At 43.5% G+C, this 22,934-nt stretch overlaps 2 protein-coding genes and 1 long non-coding RNA gene across 8 annotated transcripts in view; 1 reads left to right on the forward strand and 2 right to left on the reverse strand.

Moving 5' to 3' along the window:
* Nucleotides 1–2,466, reverse strand: part of LOC308479185 — a 49,374-nt gene extending 46,908 nt beyond the window's left edge. The window contains exons 1-2 of one of the 4 annotated variants that reach the window (XR_013987534.1): nucleotides 2,262–2,466; nucleotides 616–744 (exon numbers count right to left, since the gene is read on the reverse strand). This is a non-coding gene — a long non-coding RNA (uncharacterized lncRNA). Of the gene's footprint in view, nucleotides 1–615; nucleotides 745–1,812; nucleotides 2,184–2,261 lie in introns of those variants that run through there. The other 3 variants (XR_013987535.1, XR_013987536.1, XR_013987537.1) reach the window with 3 other exon arrangements.
* A 2,213-nt stretch (nucleotides 2,467–4,679) lies between these two features.
* Nucleotides 4,680–8,335, forward strand: GADD45A (growth arrest and DNA damage inducible alpha). Its single transcript, XM_081010232.1, has 4 exons — nucleotides 4,680–5,066; nucleotides 5,760–5,861; nucleotides 6,655–6,874; nucleotides 7,615–8,335. The coding sequence occupies exons 1-4, from the start codon at nucleotides 5,023–5,025 to the stop codon at nucleotides 7,726–7,728; spliced, it is 480 nt and encodes a 159-aa protein (XP_080866358.1). The 5' UTR covers nucleotides 4,680–5,022; the 3' UTR covers nucleotides 7,729–8,335.
* An 8,435-nt stretch (nucleotides 8,336–16,770) lies between these two features.
* Nucleotides 16,771–22,934, reverse strand: part of GNG12 (G protein subunit gamma 12) — a 39,506-nt gene continuing 33,342 nt past the window's right edge. For 2 of the 3 annotated variants that reach the window (XM_081008958.1, XM_081008957.1), the window contains 2 exons: nucleotides 21,555–21,672; nucleotides 16,771–19,236 (listed from right to left, as the gene is read on the reverse strand). In XM_081008958.1, the coding sequence (XP_080865084.1) occupies nucleotides 19,111–19,236; nucleotides 21,555–21,650 (222 nt within the window). In that variant the 5' untranslated portion in view covers nucleotides 21,651–21,672 and the 3' untranslated portion in view covers nucleotides 16,771–19,110. The remainder of the gene's footprint in view (nucleotides 19,237–21,554; nucleotides 21,673–22,934) is intronic. The other variant, XR_013987323.1, reaches the window with a different exon arrangement.

Below are 22,934 nucleotides of genomic sequence, written 5' to 3' on the forward strand. Positions count from 1 at the left end.
ATCAGTGAATCGTGAGAACCTTCCAACAGCAGGTGAAAGCATAGCAGAACCATTAAAAAAAAAAGTTTTCTCATTCCAGTCAATGATGTGGTAAAAACGGATGTTTCACATTTCTGTTCCAAACCAAATCAAAGCTGAGCACACTTACTAAGGCATATGCCTTGCTGAACTGCACAGGGTTGACTTCTGAGTAAACATGCACAGAATTGCATTGTCTGGTTGCAATCCAATGCACTTACTTGGGAGAAAGCCTTATTCAATAATTACGTACTTCTCAATCGACATATATTGAATTGGGCTACACACACACACAAAGAGAGAGAGAGGATTGAGTGTCTACCAGTTTGAAACCAACCAGGATAGCATTGTAGTTTCTTGGTACTTAGGATATTGCCCAGAAAGGCTGAAGTATTTATGCCTATAAATTAAAGGGAGGGGCTTTAAAACTGAGCATGCTCAATGGTCTCTATGAGCCATGATATTTTGAGAGCTGTTGGAAAAGGAGAAACAGAAAACTGGGAATTTGCTTTCTTCCGCCCCTAACATAGGGGTGGGGAACCTTTTTTAAAGAATTCCTCCCACCCCTTTTATTTTCACTGCTTAGTGGCTCCTTACCTTCCTCAAGCTAGCCAAAGGGCCCCCTGGTAGTTTTCAGCTGTTTTCTCTCAACTGGGTCTTGTGCAAACACTCCAAAACATCTTCTGTGTTTCCTTCATTAACACTTCCCAGTGTACTAATGAAAGGCTGGATAAGAAATTATACACACACACACACACACACACACACACACACATGATTAGGCTGCATATATAGAAGAATATATCATTTGTGTGGGTTTTTAATCTCTGTAGTTTGAAAGTGTAAGCTTATGTATCTACGGTGCTGATTTTTAATATAGGACCCCAGGCGGAAATTAATATTTGGGAAGTGGGTATTGTGGCCTTGAAGAGGAAATAAAAAACTAGTATGGAATAGAAAGCAACCAGATTATGAGGGGCGGGGGTGGAAAAGAAAAGAAAAGAGAAAGAGTTTTGAGACTGGCTCCTGGATCTACTGACTAGAGGCATATTAAAGTCATTGCATCCTTTATGTATGTATTCTTTCATTTGGAGGTTGCAAAGGAGGAAGGAGCACATGCAGCATCAAGCCTGCCTTGCTCCCCTGTCACCAGTCTTGGAGATTTGCAGAAAGGCACACTGCAGTGGTCAGGGCAGTGCACACTGCACATGCTCAGAGGCACCTTTTTATCACTTCATGAATGCTGAAGCTTAGTCCTGACATTCAAAACCGGATCCAGGAATTAAAACCTGGCACAAATAACACTCTGTGTGGCTCTCCCCGCTCCCCAGTAACTATAGTCCAACAGCTCCAACCGGACATGACATTTCAGCACGTTGGAGTTGTTCTTGCCATGAATAGTCTTGCTCTCTGTCAGGCCTCCTAATGACCACTTTAATACAGTGGTGTGGTTGCCACTTAAAAGGGAATTGTGTAAATTTAATGCATAAAACAATTGGAGTGAACCAGGTAGTTGTGACTTGTGACACTCTTTAAAAAAAAAAATTGGGGGGGGGGATTCAATTGGTGTGACTGAAATTGTCACAACCGCGTGAGGAGCTAATTCACACAAACAATGTTCTACAAACAATGTTCTCCTCGGATGCAGCTCCTTTTTGAAATGAACCGGGCCTAACAGCCGCCTCAGACCTCAAGGCCTCCATGAGGGATTTACTAACAAGAACAAAAGTCACGTTAGCTTGTTCTCAACATGGAAGCTGTAATGTTTGAAATGTGTTTTACTCTTGGTTTCACCTAGTCACATGGAAACGCTCTGTGCCTGCGTTAGGCACCTCATGGAATGGGTGCCTTCGAAAAACAATCACCTGTGACCTCCATGTGAGGTGATTAGATTCTGGCCAACAACAGTAATATCATTAGGAAGAAAATAGGAAGCAGGAGACTCCTCCCCTTTATAGGCCTTTCAATTGGAGAGGAGGACTCTTCAATGCTTCACTTGATTGTCAGTCAGACCAGAAGCTTTCCTCATTGGCCTGAATGCAAAAGGGATGGGAGAGGAGAATTCTTTTACATCAAGCCAACCTGCATATTTTGCCCTGAGATGACAGGTTTAAAAATGTCATTAACTTGCAAAATTATCTGTTGAAACCACGTGCATTTATGCATATAGATCCACACCAACCCCAGTTAACAGTGTGAAATGTGAAGAATGTAAATTAGGGAAGGGAAAGAAGAATGCGTACTTCATGATTATTTTGTCCTGTTTGGTTCTTATTCTCCACTTCTCCTGCACCGAATGATTGAATAAAACATATTTTTCACACAGTTTGTGTAAAAAAATAATAATTCCTTGGCATTACTAGTGAACTTTTGGGTTTTCATTCTGCTTCAGAGTGCTTGCTGGGAAGAATAAGGGAACGTGCTTTTGCCTTATCAGTCTTTTGAAGATCTGCTCTCATCTTAAATAGCTGCTCTCATCCCGCTGTCGCGCCCCCCCCTTGACCCCAGTGTATAGAACTATAATATTTGGTTTAGTGGTTAGAGCATTGGACTAGGACCTGGGAGGCCAGAGTTCGAAATCCTGCTCAGTCATGAAACTCGTTGGATGACCTTGCACCAGTCACAGTCTCTCAGCCAGACCTACACCACAGGGTTGCTGTGAGGATAGAATGAGGAGGGAGAGAACCTTGAGCTCCTTGCAGGAAATATGGGGTAGAAATGCAACAAATAAAGAAAAATGTTATTTGTACAATCAGGATTGGTTCATGCATGCATGTATTTAACTTATGGTGTTCACACAACCCTCCCCATGTGGCAAAACACTGGTGGAGGGGGGGCTGGGGGCTGCACTGGTGCCTCACTGCTGGGTTGCCCCTCTACTGCCTACACATTCAAACAGTGTGGGAAACGGCTTTCTCCAGATACTGGTGTGTGCAGGTAAAACTCCTCCACCCAGAGTTGGACTCTGGCCCAATCGTGGCCCCTCATTGCTTGCAGCTCCACCCACATATACCAGTATCCAGGGGAGAGCCCTTTTACACACATTGCAAACATGCAAAGGTGTGGGGAGGTGGGGCATGAGGAATTCTGCCAAGTGGGGCTGGCCTCTCTCACTGAGTGAAGCGGTACATGTTGTTCATGTTCCCTTTTATCAGGCAGCTGAAAAAGCTAATGGTATAGACTGAACTGCATTGGGTTGTCCCCAACGTAGGGGTTATCCACACTTACCTTTTCTCTGCTCTTTTCAGGCATCTTGGGAGCCAACTCCTAGGGGCTGAGGTCCCTTGCCTGGCCTCCAAATAAAATATTTGAGGGGGTGCCCCCCCCAGGTTGATGGGCATTGCCATTTAAATGGTGTGTATGTGCCACATTTTGTGATTATGCAGGGTGGGGTTGAACTCCCCTGCCCCCCAATATTTTATTCAAGTTGGCACCCTTGTCAGGCATGGTCCACCGGAGCAAGAAAGCTTGGGGAGGTGGGGGGGGGGGAGTGCAGAAATCTTCCTAGAAACAGCAGTGGAAAAGTTAAGTGTGGAGAAGCCCTCAGAGCAGACCTACGGCTACCAATGCCCTTTAGTCTGTGGAAGGTGTGGTCGCAGTGCTTTATCTTTGATGGCTCACTCTTCACACCTGCAATACCTCACTTGGGGCAGCTGTCATCGAGTGATAGTGCAAAGGCCTCAGCTGACCCGAGCTGAGGAGGCCGCCCTGCCTCTTCCAAAGCTTGGTTACCTCAATGTCACTTGCCTGACACACACTTGGAAAACTGCAGCATAAGCACAATTCTCCATAGGCTAAAGCGGTTTGCTTCCCTGACATTCACCTCTACAGTAGGTAGGCGGGCTGGGGTGTAAGTGTAAGTACCTGTGGTACTTTCTGGGCGTTTTGCTCAGCTCCCAACACCCCGGAGCTGGGAGAGGCGGGAGCAGGAGCCCAACACCACCTGAGGGCAAGTTCCCCATCCCGGATCTTGAGCAAGCGGCCAGCTCCTCCCCATTTAAATCAAGCTGCATCTTACGACCCAAAGGTCACACAGATCACAGCCCGCTTAAGAAACAAGAGCCCGAAACTCAAATCCCCACAACCTGTCTAATTAAACGCGCTCATAAAATTCTGCCGTGCGTGCCATCCTAACAACCCACAGTGTCCTTAGAAGCTGGAAAACAGCAGCAGCAAGTGGGGGAACAGGACTCATCCCGAGGTGGCGATTCCCATATCTACACGAGCACCAGGCGCCGATCGAGTTAAAACAGCCGCTGCTGCGAGCCCGCTCCCTCCTGACTTTTGCAACTTTGCTTACTAACAACTATTTATTGTCAGGGGTGATCTGCAGAGCATTAAGCCCACAAACAGAAGCTCGCGCGCAATCCCCCCTCCCCTTTCTCAAAACAAAGAGAGAGAGGCAGCAAGGGGAGGGGGGGCGGAATATGCAACCAGCAAAGAAAAAACAGCTGAGGCGGGAGAGCAACCAGGCACCCGCAGCAAACTCCGCCCCCCAAAACTTCTCCCTCTGCCAATCAGCGCCGGGCGAGGGCAGGGAAAGTTACTGACCCAGCTTTCCCAGCCTGGATCTCTCTCTCTCCCCCCCCCTCCCAGGGTGGCCCCAAGTCGAACGCCCCGGCTCATTTGCATGCCCCAATAGGGTGGCCGCATGCAAACGAGCCGGGAGACGGTTGGCTGGGGGTTGGCAGGATAACTCCGGCCCGGGGAGCCCTTTGTCCCTCAGAGTGGCAGCGCCGTGTGGGGAGAGGGAGGAGCGGGGAAGTGCGCGTAGGGATCGGCCTGAGCAGCGGGGCTGCAAGTGCCCGGGTGGGCGAGGAAGGCGAAAGGCAGGAGCGAAGCAGCACCGCCGCCGCCCCGAAGGACTTACTGGAGGAACACTTACCCGGATTCCCCTGAGGGCAGCCGGAGGAGCCGAGAAGCAAGGCGAGGAGGAGGATTGAAGGCTGCCTCTCCCGTTCCCCCCGTTGGATTGGTTTCTTTGCAGGGATCTGCAGCTGCAATATGACTTTGGAAGAGCTCGCTGGGGAGCACCAGACTTTCGGAAGGTACGCGATGGCAGCAGCTGCAGCTCGGCTTTGCGATGCGTGGCGGCGGGCGGTGTGGAGGTTGGAGGGACAGGAGTTTGCCTGCTGCAGATTTCGCTGAGCTCTCCGGATCGGGGCAGCACAGGGTCGCCCAGCTCGCCGCCGCGACCGCCAGTCGCCTCACAGCTGGGACCGGTGGCGGGGAGGGAGGAAAAAATGCTCTGGTGCAAAAAAATAAAATTGCCTGGAGGGGATCTGCGGAAGAAAGTAGATCCGCGCGTAAGGAAGAAAACCGGGAGTCGATTGCAGAGTGTGCGTGTGTCAGAGAGAGAAAGGGAGGCAGAGAGAGAGGCGTGGCGGGATGTAGCTTTTCCCCTTCTTTTCTTTTTCCTGACAGGATAAGCAAGCGCACCTTTAACTCCAAATAACCTGCGCTTGGAAGCGATTTTCCTGTGGGAGCACTTGGCTCCCGCTTATTTCTGAGCAGATCCCATTCAGGGGAGTTTCCGGCTCAGCTTCCCCTCAGTTTTGCAGGGCATGAGGGCGCCAGGAGGGAATGTGGGCTGGGGGGGGGGCGCTACTTAAGGCAAGGTGATCTATTCTCCCCCCCCCCCTTTGGATTTGTTTGGTGTGTTTTATTTAAATAAAAACGCTAATTAGAGCCTCTCGCTGCTTCCCCACCCCCCTTTTTATTTTTTCTTCGGATGCCATCAGCATGGAGAAGGTAGGGGATGCCCTGGAGGAAGTCCTGAGCAAAGCCCTGACTCAGAGAAGCATCACCATCGGAGTGTATGAGGCTGCCAAGCTGCTCAACGTGTAAGTGAGAAACTGGCTTGCTGGTGCCCTTTTGTATTGATGAGTAACAAGAAACAGGTCCTCCCACCTCTCTTAGGGCAGCTGTGCCTGAGGACTTTTCTGAGGAAACACTAGATCAGTTAAGAGGCAAACTTGCACTGTGCAGATAGGAAAACTTCCGGGCAGCTGTGTGGACATTGAATACTTGATCATGCATAACTGCCCCTACTTAGGCACAGAGTTTCGTCTGTGGGACAGATTTCAGAAAAAAACCTCTCCCCCTTTTACCCACAATGCCAGAGTTCCAAGCACCCAGTTGACAGTTGACACAATGGGAACTGCTGAACAGCGGTTTTGAAAATGTGCCCGTCCCCTTTAGTTTGGTGCTGAAATGTAATCGGGTTCCCCTCCCCCTTTGTGTGTGTGTGGGGGGGGGAGAAAGTGCAACAAAAACCCTCCCCCTTGCTCCACAGACCTTAGTTGTAGATACATAGCCCTTGAAAATTCAGCGCTTAAAATCCAGGGTGTGAAAGGTCAACCACATTGGGTGATAGCCAATGAATTTTGACTTGAAATAGATATAATAATCATGTTCATTGATTTCAGTGGTGAGTGAAATTTAGCTGAGTACAGTTCATAGAAAATAACATAATAGGAACCCCCCCCCGTGTATAGTATATAGACAGTCGCATTACCATGTGTTCATATGCCCTGTGACTTTGGTTCCTGTTTTGTCTCCCTTATGTCGTTGAAAAATGCATCATTGTTTGTTGGGGCTGTGACTAACTTAGCTGGCATTGTTTTATCCCTCCAGGGATCCAGATAATGTGGTGCTTTGTCTGCTGGCAGCCGATGAGGAAGACAACCAGGATGTTGCGCTACAAATTCACTTCACCCTGATCCAAGCTTTCTGTTGTGAGAATGACATTAACATACTCCGAGTGAGCAACCCAAGCCGGCTAGCGGAGCTGCTGCTCTTGGGGGCGAGTGGAGGGGGCGAGCAGCCTGCAGACCTGCACTGTGTGCTTGTGACAGTAAGTGCTGTGTTTCATTAACATGTTGGGCATAGAGGGCAGCCAGCATTACCTCACTGTTGCTTCAGAGTCTCCTTCTGGACTGTACAGCATTTCTTTGAAAGAAGCTGAATTGCAAATTGTAAAAATCTGTCTAAATACTCTAATCTCACTCTGGCTTAAAACAAAAACTGTAGTGGTTTCTTCAGTGTCCTTGCACTGGTGCATCTCTGCCTCTGTGGTTTGAAGGAAAGATCAGCATGATCTCTTTCACTAACCTTTCCCCCTGCACAAATCATACGACGCTTCCTACTTTGCTCATAGGGATTTTCGAGGCAAAGACATGTTCAAGCATGTTTCATCCTGCTGTCAGCAGGAGAAAACAACCCCATGAGTCACTATCTACAGTAACTCCCTGTCTATATTTGTCTTTCCTTATTACTAATTGGCTCAGAGGTCATTATTAGATAACTCAGTTGAACTGTGATGAAAATACTCCGTCACTGTTACTCAATTCACCCAATTGAATGGGAATTGTGGACTTGTTAACCATAGCACATGAACATTGGTTTGTTTTTGAAAAATGATGTTTCTTTTACTGGTTTTAAAGAAAATAATTAATTCCAAAATACCCTGTTGAATGTGCTACAAACTCAAAATTTACGCAGATCATTTATATTCAGTCTCTTTTACTGTTAGCAGTATCATTTAATTTTATTTCATGCTGACAATGATCCTTTTCCCTTTTCTCCCCCTTTCAGAATCCACATGCCTCTCAATGGAAGGATCCAGCCTTAAGTCAGCTGATTTGCTTTTGCCGGGAAAGCCGCTACATGGACCAGTGGGTTCCAGTGATTAACCTTCCCGAACGATGACAGCATATGGATGAAGCTGAATTGAACAGAAAAATTGCACTGAAGTTTCAAAATACTTTAGTAGCTTGCTCAGGAAGCAATTTCCCAGCCTGACACAAGGATTACAGTAACTGGTGTCAAGTTGAGGTTGAACTACATGTTGTGAGAAACGGAGAGACATTTGACTTTGCTGTTGGAAGATGATGGACCTGAAGCAGAGCTATGTTGGGGGAGCAATAGGAAGTCCTTGTGGAGGAAGTCTGAGTTCTGCAAGAAGGTTGCAAAAACAGTGTGCCGATTTCCTTTCAGAACACATCAAATGTGCTTTGTTGGAGTTGTAGAAGAGCAACTTTTAGTTTCCGTTTTTAAATACCTTTCACTTGTAAGAGCTAAAAGGGTTAATTATTCTTAAATCTTTTGTTCCAACATGCTTGATTTCTTAAGTTTTTATTCTAAGAAATATTAACTTATTTTATGATACCGATGAAAGATTTATTTATGCTTGGGATTTTCAAGAGCAATCCTGCTTGCACCCCTTGTATTAAAAATGTTTGAACTGCTATATTTTAATAAATTGTTTGAAACTGGACTGTGTTCGCTGAAATAAAATTTTCAAAGCTATGGCAAATCAGTGTTTTTGCTTTTGTAAGTGAGCAGAAGGAGTTGGTTTTGGCAAAGCAGTTCTTGGAAAGCTGATAACTGCAAATACCTGGATCATGCTGATCTAGGACCATGCCTCTAGGACATTGCACACAGAGCGCAGGGTGTACAAAACGTGGCTGGAAAGGTCCTAGATGTTCATTATCATGAACTGGATGTCCACTCCTGCACAAAAGATGAACAATTCACAAACAAAATGAAAGAATTTGTGTGGACATTGGGGGAAGAAGTTGTCGCTACCTGCCTCCCAGGAAGTAGCTAAATGGTCCCTCTTGACACTCTTCAACTGTATACAGTCAGAGCAAATGGATTATTTTAAGGAAATGTATTTTCCCAGATAACAAATCTTTACACAGCGTATCTGGAAAAAATAAAAATGTGGCATCGCTGGAATGCGGGGGAAACATACGTTGTGTGCAATAAAGGCACATTTCTGATAAAAGGACCTAAACATCTATGAAGGGCCAATTATTATTTAAGATCTGCAAGTTGAATAAGCAACAAATCAAATTGCAAATGTTCTCTGAAAGTCTCCTAGGATGGATGATATTTGAAAGAGAAATGCCACTTGATAAATGTCTTAAAAAGATTACCGTAGCTAGCTGAATCAGGAAAGATATTTTCAAAATTGAGTGGAATCTAGGGAATGGCATGCACCAAACTCAGTAAGCTACATCACATAACTTTTTCATAGAGATCAGGCCAGTTGAAAACCATCCCAATAGCTACATACATTATGATTTCATTTTTACAGGTTGTTAGGAAAGACCCACTGAGCTGCTTGTATTATGCACAAGAGATATGTTTTGAAGAGGGCACTGCCTAAGTATATACACATGAGAAGCAAATGAAAGGCAAACACTTTGCAGAAGCTTTTGAAAGTAAAGGGGAATATTCTGGAACAAGGCAAAAAGATCAACAACACTAGGGTTGTAAACAAAGAGAGGTCAGGGCATATTGTGAAGGTCAGTGAGCAGGAAATCAAATTTACAATTTTCTGGGTATGAGCACTCACCGGGGACTTTAAAGGCTAAACCATCACATTTATAAAAGCAGCAGATGCTCTTTGTATTCAATACAAGACCAGATACAGCCCAATGCATTTTCATATGTGAGGCAGAAACTCTCTTAATGGCATCCCATAATCCAGTATCTGCTGCAGACTACTTACATCCTGAGTAATGGTACAGCTGCCCCGTAGCAGATGCCTTATGCTGCTCTCATACATTGCAGTATATACTCCAGAGAACACGTCCGGATCTTAGCTTTTTCCTAGGCTGTGGCAACTACATTTAAAAGGCAACTTGTAATCCTGCAGATGTTGGGACTTCCATTTCTCATCAGTCTCAGCCAGCGCGGCTGTGGGTCAGTATGATGGGAGTGGCAGCCTAGTAACTGTTGCTCTTGTTATTTAATACTCACAATTTTTTTTGCACCCCAGTGGCTCAAAGTGACTTACACAATAAAAATAGAAATAACAAAGACATTAAAATAAGGTATAAATGAACAAAAATGAAAACACTCATCCAAAAATATATTTAAAAGAACGTGAGCTACCCGCCCCACTTAAAAGATGGGCACCCTCCCCAAAAACCAAAAGCCCAGGTAAAGAAGGTTTTGCCTTGTGCCCAAGGACAGATATGGATGGTGCCAGGTGTGCTTTCCTGGGGAGAGCGTTCCACAAGCAAGGGGCCACCACTTAAAAGGCCTGCTCCCATGTCGCCACTCTCAGCACTTCCCTTGGATAGAGTACACAACAGTGTGTCTGGGTTGGTTCATGTGGATAGAGGCAGTCCTTGAGGTATTGGGAGGCCTGGCCTGCGGAAGGCGTCATAGGTCAAAACCAGGACTTTGGATTGAGCCTGGAAACTAATTAGCACCCAGTGCAATTTGAGGCAGGAGACAGTCTTGCCCCAGTCAGCAATCTGGTTGCTGAGTTCTGCATCAGCTGCAGTTTCCAAAGGCGGCCCCTTGGACAATGCATTGCAGTAATACAACTTAGCGCAGACAACTGAAGCTAGGCTATTTCTGTCCCATCTGGAGGGCACACAGGTTCCCCACCCTTTGCAAATGGGACATGCGGAAGCAGCCTAATTGTGCAAATCTTTCCTCGGGCAACGTGTTTCATAAAGGAGTATCTCACATGAGTGTCCCATACAATGATACAATAGAGCTGGGCATCATACCACTCTTGCACAGCTTCCGACGCTGCACCGAACAAGGAAGTGATGCTGCACAAAGGCCAGACTTAGGTGCAAGGGATGTTGTTGTGAACCTGGTCAGTACTCAAGGCCCAGAAAGCATTAGTGATATGTCAAAAATAATGTTATTGGGAGCTAGAAAACAGGGATAAAAAAAGCACGCATCACTCATCAGCTTACCCTAAGCTATTGAGCCTTGAAGGAAAGAAGCAGCAAAAGCACAAACTGCAGCACAAAGAACAACAAAAAATTAGCAATGAAAGAAAGCATGCAATTATTTGAAACATGACACTGTCCCTTGAAACCTTGAATTGCTGCTTTGCATGCAGTTTTAAGTATCAGTTTGACACTGAAATATATACAATTAAAGCATACTGGGCTTCCAAAAATATTTTCCCACTGTATTTTAATCGTAAAAATTTAGAGGCAGAAATGCTGCTCATTAAAATAAGTATGTGAAACTTTATTTATTTATTTTTTAAAGCTGGTAGTAAGCAAGAGAGCCATCATTCAAGGATTGCTGGTATGGAATGCTGCATGCCTGAATGAAAGGAATGGAATGGAGACTGCTCAGCAGCATATGCCAGATGGATGGAACCAGATGGCCAAGAATCCTGCACGCAGTTAAAGAACTATGACTAACTGCTGATGAAACTGAAGCTAAAGTATGTGTGTAGCTGCAAAAACTTGAAAACTAGTTTGCCAAGTCATCACTTGAAACTGCCGAAACGAAAACCTGAAAGGTATCAACCCCATCTTATCCTCTGTGCACACACAACTGGGGTTCTGTACACATTAGGAATGCTGCAGGTGGAGAATGCCCTTGGATCTTTCTGCAGGCGTGTCTAATTGTGCCACGCAGTGTCACTTGAAACATGTTAAAGCAGCATGCACAAAACATACACAAGTGGTATATGGCATGCATTCTCTGGATGAAATTTACAAATATGCCTTAACCAGGGAGGCAAAAAAAAAAAAAAAAAAAAAAAAAGATAGGAAGGGTAAATGAACACCTTGCTTTTTCAGAAGACTGCAGCTCCGTCATTCATCCCAACTCTCCCCATGCACAGTGATGAGCAAGCGGATTATTCAGTCAGAGAAAATTGCCTCCTACTGCATTGAGAGCAGGGAAAAGGGTGTGCTAGCTTAACAAGCCTTTTTTACACAACAGGCTGCAACAGGAGCCTTCACACAGAAATATATGCAATGTAAGAAGGGACCTCTATAGGCTGCAGACTGCCAAAATCCAGGTGAGCTCCCTTCGTGCACTGGTGAAAGCAATGGAATGTCCACAACTTTTGCTAGCTGACGGCATGTATTCCACTCCACCGATTACCACTGCTGTCCACGACTCATTGTTTCTTGCTGGACCAGAGGCAGGCACACCGAGCAGAACAGCAACCACAGGCAAACTCTCTAGGTTGAATGAGAAACTATTGAATGCTCATATCAGCCTGCTCAACAAGTAGCACTTCAATGTTGACCCCAGGAGGCTATCGACAGGAGTAAGAAGTGGATCTGGGGCAAGTGGGATGACACCTGTGTGTGGTCATGGGCATTTAACCAGACATCAGAAAATGGATTTGTTGCAGTTTCTACCTGCTGGTCATTACTAACCCTGAAGGATTTTGTTTTCCCACAAACTAGGTGGACAACCAACATGCACAGATGGAAGGAAATTCCACATCCACAGTTTCATGCAGACTGAGCGTGAAGCTTTCAGCAGCAGCAACTGCCAGTGGGGAAGCAAATGCTCCCTTGCGTGGGGGTGGTGTTTATCTTCTCAGGGCTCAGTGACTTTCTAGAGAGCTTGACAGGCAGCAGTGTGTCAGGTACATTGGGACCCAGCACAAGAAGACAGTGAATGGGAAAGCTGAACCTGTTGCTCCTCTGGTAAGCGGCTTTCTCAGGCACAGACGCCCTGCAGAAACAGCAAGGTGGCAATCCCATTCCCCATGTGGTGCTGTCAGCACTCACTCCATCACTGATGCTGTTCAATAAAAACTGTCTGCGTCAGTTGCACTTCTGTTCTTTGGATGGCAAGCATCCCCCCTCTCCTCCCACTTGTTAGTCACCATGTCTTCATGTTGAGCACACAGAACTGAAGGAGGCGCACTGAGTTTACTGCCACCAGGTGTAAATCTGACGGTATGTATGTTACCTAAGGCAGTCCCATTGGAACATTAATAAAGAATGACTATGTGGAAGCCCAAGCAACTCAAAGTCTCCCTGAATCAAGCAGTCCTGCTGCAAAACATGGAAGTGAAATCCAGGTACCGGCATGTACTGATGAATGCATGGGACATAATCACAAAATCTATTAACACGAGAGAGTTGAGTTAAGTTAATGGGATGAAGATGGCTGGAGCAAAATGAGCCACCTTGAAGAATAGGTCAGTTACCTGAGTGAGGACACAATAACCTCATACAGGCAACTGCTCCTTCCTGTGTAAGACACTCATTTTGCTCTAGGCCTTTTTATGTCACTCGGCCATTCTTCCCTCTTGTTCAGAGCACTTTCAGGAACACAGATTGCAAATGTGGCTCTTTCTTCCGGGAGTCTGCATAAAGGGGCTGAACTTGGAAGGATGTACTCTGAGGAACAGAAACCAGCTTCCCTTTTAGCCAGAAGGGACTCATTTGAGATCTGAATCTTATTGATTCAAAGCAAACGACAGGTCAAATTTGTAGAAGTCCAGTGGAACACAGGATTCTGAACTCACAACTCCACTGGCCTTATTTGGCCTTCATGAACAACACAGAAAGCCACACTCCCCAGCCCTCCCAACTGATAAAGTTGCAGCACAATGCCACAACACAGTGTTAATCAGCAGTCTTAGAATATCATGCTACCTTCACAGGCAGGTCACCAGCATAACTGAAGTCAACTGAACTACAATGAAAAGCAGAGAACCGTATGAAAAGAAGTGATGTTTAATTAAAGTGTTTCATATCCATGGTACTATATTAATTGTGAACAGGTATCTTAATTACAGGGTTGTTTTTTTTAACCCCTCTAATAATGGCAACCGGAAGCCATCTTTTAAGAAAAGATCAGGTTGTATGCAGATGCACAAGGTATGCAATCTTATTAGAGAACGATTGCTTGTGAAAGGCAAAAAAACAAAACAAATTAGCTCTATTAAAATAATTTCACAAATCCTTTTTCATCCCCCACCCCAAAGGCAAATCATGGTATTATTCTTGTCAATCTAGGATTACAAAGATAATACAAGCAATATTTTGTGAAAGCAATTCAAAGAAAAACCAGAGAAGTGTGCCTGTAAGAAGTAAGCAGGTTACAATTTTTTTAAATAAAAAAGACCAAAAAAGAAAACAAAGCGTTTACTGGAGTAATATTTTACTTCTGAGGCATTTCTAATCAAAGCATGAAGACGCAGTGTAGTGGTACAGTTGTTGAAAACTCTTGTTTAAGTATCATAGTCTTTAATTTCAAAACCTCACAGTGGTCTAGCAGTAATTATTTTGGTTGGTTCAGTTTTCCCTGTTGAATTCTAGTAGGTGCAATTATCTAAGCACCATTGTGGTCTATGGGAGCCTCATACAAACCCCACAGAAATAAATGGAAAATGAGAAGTGGGATTGCATATGACGGCAGTATTTTCTACGCTTTGCATTATGATTATAACCATCACCGCAAAGTTTGCTTTACACACAAAAAAGGCAATGTATGCATGTTTTGACTCTTCAATATGCCATTATTGGAAGGCTGGAAAAATGTGACAATGCATTTAGCAGTTATCTAAAATCTGATAGAAGTGTCCCGAAGCAGCTAGCTGTATTTTGGTGTTGTGTTTACAGCTGTTCTGTGACTAAAAACTATGAATGGTCCAAAACTTAAAAAGAAACCAATACTGGGGTGAAAGTTTTCAAACCATGTGTTTTAAAGAGAAAGTCAAAAGGCATTTCTGAATGCAAAGTTGGCACAATTTTTACTTAATTAAAATTGTGTTCCCACACCTTACAACATGACATTTTTAATACTCTCCTTCAGTTAGTAAAATACATTATGTATAATACAGTTCTAAAGCACTGCTGGTGAAAATATTGGTTTGGATCCAAAGCACCGTGAGCAGAAGTAAAATAGCTACTAGCTCTGTGCTGTAAGAGCTGGCAAGTCACAGAGTGTTCAAACAGATAAGTTCTAGAACAGTTCTCATGCAATCACTAGTCCAAACAGAACCATCAGCTTTAGGTATGCCCTGCAATCCTATGTACTTACTCAAAAGTAAGTCCTATTATGATTAAGCGGTGCTTACTCCACAGTAAGTGTGTCTAGGATTGCAGCCTCACGGCACAATCCTATACCTGTCTACTCAGAAGAAAGTCTCAATGAGTTCAGTGGGGCTTATTTTCAGGTAAGCAGGTACAGGATTGAAGCCATAATTTCATTTTTCTTGCGCAACTCTTTAGCATGAGGTATAAAACAGTGCCCATCTAGGAGCACAAAACACCTTCTGTCATGTGCGAAAGAGCACCTTTGGATCCAAGCTATTTTGTCCTGGTGCTGCAACACATGAGCATGCCAAATACGTGAAAAGGGTTTTAAAATACTCTTAGATTATAATAGCATTGGTATCGAGGAAAAAAACAATAAACCCAGAAAATGGGTCTGGCATCTAGGGGTACGCACCTCTAGGCATACATAAGGAAAACTAGGGCGTGGGAGTGGAGATGAGAGATTAGAAAATAGGAAAGGCATTGGACAGTGGCAATGCAGCCTCCGTAGACTTCTTTCCCATTTTTCCTGCAAATCTTACTCTATCCAGCCTGAGAATTTTCTGACAGAGAGAATGGTTGTCCAGCTGGAACCATGCCAACTGCCTAGGTCAGCAAGTGCCGGCACTGGCTTTGACAACAGGTATGCAATACTGATGCAGCATTTAAGCTTTACATATTTGGGAACTGAATAATTTGAAGATATTTTAAACGGGTTCTATCGGCACTGTGTCACGTTTAATTCTTTGATTTTAAGGTTTAAGGACATGGCTTATCTCAAGCAAAATGGAGTGTAAATGGAAGGCAGGGAGCAATGCACAGAACATAAATTTCTCGCCTGCAACAATGGAATGTGTCCAAATTTACTGTCCAATAAAGCATACACAGCAGCAGTTGCTGGTGACAGTGTAGTAGTGTATGCAGTACTGGGGGGGGGGGGGGGGAACGCTTTGTGGAATTAGAACACCTAAACTTAATATGCAAGCAATTAAAAATGATTGCAAATGATGACATAGCATCTTCATTTTAATATGAAAGTACCAAACTGATTAATGCATCAAAAATTATCTTTTTGTTTTTTCTATTTTAACAATAACAACAACCCTCCATTAATTTAATGAGTTAAAAACTGCAACAGCTTGGCTTCTGGAGTAAGGAGAATAACATTCCTAGGATTAACTCCATTTTTTAGGGAGCTAGCATCATTTTAAGACACTGAGACAGGATTTTTTTTCAGCTTTTGGTCCAGTATAAGACACAAACACTCTGAGGGAACAGTTACATAACAATTGTGCCCATGCACTTCTCCACATTTAGACCACAACCCTATATGCACTTATCTGTAGCAAGGTCCACAGAAGTTACCGTATTTTTCGCTCTATAGGATGCACTTTTCCCCCTCCAAAAATTAAGGGGAAATGTGTGTGCGTCCTATAGAGCGAATGCAGGCTGCGCAGCTAACCCCAAAGCCAGAACAGGGAGACGGAGCGCTGTGCAGCGCTCCGTCTCGCTGTGCAGCGCTCCGTCTCGCTGTTCTAGTTTGGGCTTAGCTGCGCAAAGCCTCTGCAGGGCGGCGGGGTGCCTTCACCCCGCTGCTCTGCGGAGGCTTCAAAGGATGCGCTCCGGGGGCTTCAGGCAGCTATTCACAAGCCTTCGGAGCGCAGCAGGAGTTCCCGCTGCGCTCCAAAGGCTTGCAGATAGCCGCCTGAAGCCTGGAGAGCGAGAGGGGTCGGTGCACACCGATCCCTCTTGCTCTCCAGGCTTCACTTAGCTGGAGAGGTGCTGCACAGTTTTCCCTCTCTGCGCAGCGCCCCTTCAGCGAAGCAGGAGGAGAAATAGAAGGGGGAGAATTTTTTTCCCCTGTTCTCCCCCTCCTATGGTCCGGTGCATCCTATGGTCCAGTGCGTCCTATAGAGTGAAAAATACGGTATGTCTGAATAGACATGGAGTTGCTGCTAGAGGCTTACTTGGAATAAATGCCAGACAGACACAATACTCACATTACATGGTAGTGGAGACAGCTTCTGTGCCTGTCACGTCTCAGCACAGCCATACAAATCAGTATGTTTTAAAAATTGGTAAAGACCACAACTTATGGCTTCCCACACTGATTTGTAGGTGGTGAACTAGTTCTATGAATGGGTATTAAGATGGCAAGACACCGCATCCTCATTTGACACACTTCTTAAAGATCTTCGTATGTAGTAAAGTCATGACCCAGACCCATGCTTGTACTGGCATGACTGATTCACTGCGAACAAGCCTACAGAAAATGCGAGACTGCCCATGTAATAATATGGATGTGTGAATCAGCCTTTAGAAAGACAGATCTGGGTATCTCACAAATCAAAAGCTGCCCTATATTTTGAAATAAACCATATTTTGAAATAAACCATCAGAGAAAGGAATGCCGCTATTTCAAAATGTGTAACCGGGAGTATTTGTTTCATAGGACCTGTTATCCTGGTTCTTGATGGAGTAGCCATTAACTACGTTTCGGGTAGCAAGTGAAATGGCTGCAATGGGTAGCACAAATACAGATTATTTGCTGTCAAATTAATTAATATTATCAACAAACATACCTTCCTTTTGAGAGGGCAGACTGAAGTATATGGCAAGCAAAATCAGTGTGAAAGTTTATAGAGCAGTACTAAAAGAAACAAAGGCCAAATCTGCCTTTAGACAGAAATCTGCAAGACCTTGCTCCTGCAATTTCAAGTTAATATATTGCAGAGCATTATAGAATGGAATAGGCACCTTGCTTTGCTGGCTCTGCAGCCAGCTTCTCAGGATCCAGTCACAGTGAAGTCAGGTCTTTTGGGGTCCTTCCCCCCATCTGCAGCGAACCAGCTATTACTCCTGTTAGTTTAAAGTGAGAATTCTAGTTCTTTGCAACTAGGGAGGTTTTTCTTTAGTTTGGCTAAAGATGGAAACCTTTGGGCCTTGCTGTAAAAACAACGTTGAGTGGCTTTGCTTTCTGTGCTACTTGAGAACTGCTAAGGTTGTATCTAGCCATGCATCTCAAGTCTCCTTGCACATGGAACAACCCTGAACCCCAAATGTTTAACACATTCTGCAAATATACAGCTATGGCAGACCACAAAGTTAAAAACATGAAAGGACTGGCAGCGCACAGAATACTGATACATACCTGGGTTTAGAAGTTGATATTGATTCATTCCACTCAGTATTCCATCAACACACGAAGGCTACACAAACATTTTAATACCATTTACATTCATCAGAGATTTAGTACTGTGCATTGCTGCAACCTTTCAAGCATTTCCTCAGCACAACCACCAGTGTTTTCCATAGGCCTTGTGCAGAAGCAATAGCACCACGGATTGCACCCAGAGTCTCCCACTCCTCTGTAGATATTATTTGGCATTTGATAGACGTGAATTTAGCAATGAGAGAGAGAAAATAGCCTGGATGCTTACCGAAAAATTAACACAACAGGGAAGTGCGTAGGAAAGTTAGGCGGCAGATTCCCCCTTAAAGCACAACGAAAAAGGAGAAACTTATCTAGACTCCATTTTCAGAATCCATGTGTGACAGTCTAAATTTCAGAGGAAATGCGAGAAGGCAGAAGAACCAAAGGCTATAAATGTCACCTTTCAAAATCATTTTGAGAACAAGAATTTATACTAAGTACAAGTCTACAAGTCCTTAAGACATTGTGAAAAAGCTTAAGACATACTTGATGATAAAAGGCATGAACTGCAGGAGTTATTGATAAATGCAGCAATAAACTTTGAAGGGCGTACTTAAAGAATGCACTTGGTAATGCGTGTATATATCTAAACAAACATATGCACGGACCATAGATACAGACACCAATTACATATACAAGGCTATACGCTGGTATAAAATCAAAATGTTAAAAGTAAGCTTGATTAGGACTCTACGCTGGTCTGCCTCACTAGTCAGAAAATGAAGCTCAGGCAACTTTGGTCTTGATTGTTCAACCTCACACCTGGAATTGTGAACACTCATTGCACTTTTAAGTAAAACCCAACCCAACCCAACCCTCTCTTTATAACCCCCAAAGCCAACATAATCCAATTCCCAACTATGCTCTTAGAACCATTCCATTGACAAGAAGTAACTTTATAAACCTTGCATCCCCATTTAGAATGCGATAAAGAAAAGAGACCTTTTTAGAAAACTTAAAAGTTCATTTTAACACAAAATGTAAATGAGTTGCTGTTTTATGCGGTTGATACCAGGTAACCTTCGGGTTACTTCTCTAAGGATCTGCTCGGTTGCAGGGGAGGGTCTTGAAGGCATTTTGCTGCTTAGCCTATAGGATAGTGCAGGTCTTTTTATCCTTGAAGGGGTTTTCCGAAGCAGGTATTCCCATTAGTAAAGGATCCTTCCTGGCATGCTCCTCACAGTAGCACATTAGATCTGCCGATGCCTTCGACACCTGAGGAATGTGTGAGAAGGGGCACAGTAAATATGGAGCAGGTTGCCAACAACAGCCAACAAGCAAAATCTTACGAGATTTCAAAGTGATATTTTTACGTTTTGTGTGGAAAAAAATTCCCGAGGCAGAAAAAAGTTCATGTTGATTGAGCCTTACGTGGATTTAGAATAATACTGCATGCCTTTGTAAAATAATTAAAAGCAGCAGAAACCAGCAAATAAAAAAATATGTGAAAGAATAAATCGATGGTCAGATGTTTTGTATATTCCCCACTGTATTGCTGGAAATTATGTGCACTGACTGGGCGATAAACAAAATCTCTTCCTTGTGTTCTTAATTGGTGTACATTTCTTCTCAGTATGTACATCAATTTTCACACAGTGGCATTCTTTTTTAAGTACAATTCTCCACTAAATTCACACTGATGGCACACATACTGTACATATGTGAACACAATCCCAATATATATGACGAGAAAGATATCGCTTCTCTCTGGGACTGCCTAGACTAAAGGAACGTGTTCTTAACAGTAGATGGTGATGCGATGATCCTGGTCCGACTGCACTGGCTACTAATTAAGTTTCTGGACCCACTTCAAAGTGCTGGTTTTGACCTGTAAAGCCTTAAACGGCTCAGGACTGCAATACCTCAAGGATCGCCTCTTTCCATATGAACCTACCTGGACCCTGAGATCATCTTCTGAGGCCCTCTTTTGTGTGCCCCCTCCTCAAGAGGTTCAGAGGGTGGCAAGACGAGAATGGGCCTTCTCTGCAGTGGCTCCCTGTCTGTGGAATGCTCTCCCCAGGGAAGTTCACCTAGCACCTTTATTATACACCTTTAGGGGCCAGGCAAAAACATTCCTTTTTAACTTGGCCTTTGGTTGATCTTATTGACATCCAACACCCTTTTAGAAATGTGTTTTTTGTGGGTGGGTGGGGGGGCTATGGGGTTGTTGTTTTGATTTTTATTAGGTTTTTTGTGGTTTTATATCTTGATTTTATTCTGTGAACCGCCCTGAGACCCCCGGGTATAGGGCAGTATATAAATTCAATTATTGTTGATAATAATAATAATAATAATAATAATAATAATAATAATAATGTGCTCTGGAAAAGCGGGGGAAAGGAGGATTTTTTGCTTTATTTTTTTTTTTAATTTTTAAAAAAATGATATTTATTGAAGTTTCAATATATAAACATATATAAAAAAAATATAAAAAAAATAAAAAGGAAAAAAATACAAAATACAGAAAAAAGATAGAAAACACTTAAAAAAACAAAAACACATCGATCTTTCCATAACTTACATTTCATTTCCTTACTTCCCTGACTTCCTCACACCTCCCTTTTTTTGTATTCCAGTTCTATTAGTTAATTCAGCAATTCCTTTCCCTCTTTGTTTTTGTCTTAATCCTTTAACTTAACATATTATAACTTTAGATTCTCATCTGTTAACAATCCATTTGTACATACACCTTTATAACATTGCTGCTAAGACCACTTAATTTCATTCTGACATCATTCTAACATTCATTAATTTTGCAATATTTCTGTAAATAGTCTTTAAATTTCTTCCAATCTTCTTCCACCGACTCTTCTCCCTGGTCTCGGATTCTGCCAGTCATTTCCGCCAGTTCCATATAGTCCATCACCTTCATCTGCCATTCTTCCAGAGTGGGTAAATCTTGTGTCTTCCAACACTTTGCAAAAAGTATTCTTGCTGCTGTTGTGGCATACATAAAGAAAGTTCTGTCCTTCTTTGGCACCAATTGGCCGACCATGCCCAGGAGAAAGGCCTCTGGTTTCTTCAGGAAGGTATATTTATATACCTTTTTCATTTCATTATAGATCATCTCCCAGAAAGCCTTAATCCTTGGGCATGTCCACCAAAGGTGAAAGAATGTACCTTCCGTCTCTTTACATTTCCAACATTTATTATCGGGCAAGTGATAGATTTTTGCAAGCTTGACTGGTGTCATGTACCACCTGTATATCATTTTCATAATATTCTCTCTTAAGGCATTACATGCCGTAAACTTCATACCTGTGGTCCATAACTGTTCCCAGTCAGCCATCATTATGTTATGTCCAACATCTTGTGCCCACTTAATCATAGCAGATTTAACCGTTTCATCCTGAGTATTCCATTTCAACAGCAAGTTATACATCTTTGACAAAATCTTAGTTTTGGGTTCTAACAGTTCTGTTTCTAATTTTGATTTTTCCACCTGGAAGCCTATTTTCTTATCCAAATTGTATGCCGATTTTTTGCTTTATAAGGCAGATTTAAATAAACTAATAATAATAAGTTCTTCTTACCTTTATTCTTTCTATAGAAGCTTCTATTCTCAACTGCTGAACAGTTCTTCTGGCCTGAGCTATGTTGTTTGTTGTGCCGGATGTTTTGCTAGACATTTTCACTGAGTTCTTTCAAGCACTGTAAAGAAAAGCCAACTGGTTACTTTTCTACATATCAACAATGGTTTCTGATTAACACTGGCGATGGTTGTTCAGAAAATCCATCTGTTCAAATGGTCTTTGATCTGTGGTTGCTACTAAGCTGGAAAGAAAAAATGATTTCACAGTACAGTAAATAAAGCAGCAAAAACTATTAGGAATGTTGGGTTTATAGACATAAATTTTCAGTTTAACAGCTATTCCAGTTCATAACCACAGACATTTTCATTTTCAAATGTGTTACAGAGGGAAACTACCAAGGGAATTTGACTTCTGTTTAAGATCTACTTGTTCCACTACCTTAAAAAAATAAGAAGGGACAATATGTCATCATTATCATCAATAGCAATAGTTCTACGACATGAATGTACAAAGCGTTTTATTCTTCAGTTGCTCCCCTGTGAAATTAGGGTTGGGATCCCCATGATTTCATCTGCCCACATCTGCTTGTGCCAGTATCAATTAAGAGGAATAGAACAATTTCATCTTTTAAAAAATAGTTTACAGTCATACCTTGGTTGCCGAATGCCTTGGAACTCGTATGTTTTGGCTCCTGAATGATCGAAAACCAGAAGTGAATGTTCCGGTTTTCAAACGATTTTTGGAAGCTGAACATCCAGCGTGGCTTCTGCGGCTTCCGATTGGCTGCAGGAGCTTCCTGCAGCCAGTTGGAAGCTACACTTCGGTTTTGGAAGTCGAACGGACTTTTGGAACGGATTCCATTCAACTTCCAAGGTATGACTTTATATCCTATCTTTTCTCCAAGGAGCTCAAAGTGGTATACACACTTCTCCCCTTCTCCAGTTTCTCTGTCACAACAACCCTGTGAGGTAGGTTAAGCTGAGAGACTGTGACTGGCCCAAGGTCACCCAGGGAGCCTTAAGGCTGAGTGGGGACCTGAACCCACATCTCCAAAGTCGTAGTCCAGCACTCCCCCCCCCCCCCTCATCAGGGAGCAGGGGATGGGCTATGTGGAGTGAGTTCCTGCATCTCTACTTGCTCTCCAAACAAATGGTAGCATTAAAGTCCCAGGTACATTTCTATATACAGTGGTACCTCGGGTTACAGACGCTTCAGGTTACAGATGCTTCAGGTTACAGACTCCGCTAACCTGGAAGTAGTACCTCAGGTTAAGAACTTTACTTCAGGATGAGAACAGAAATTGTGCGCTGGCAGCGCGGCGGCAGTGGGAAGCCCCATTACCTAAAGTAGTGCCTCAGGTTAAGAACAGTTTCAGGTTAA

Source organism: Podarcis pityusensis (genome assembly GCF_964106645.2).
Source record: "Podarcis pityusensis genome assembly, chromosome: 6".
Taxonomy (NCBI): Eukaryota; Metazoa; Chordata; class Lepidosauria; order Squamata; family Lacertidae; genus Podarcis; species Podarcis pityusensis.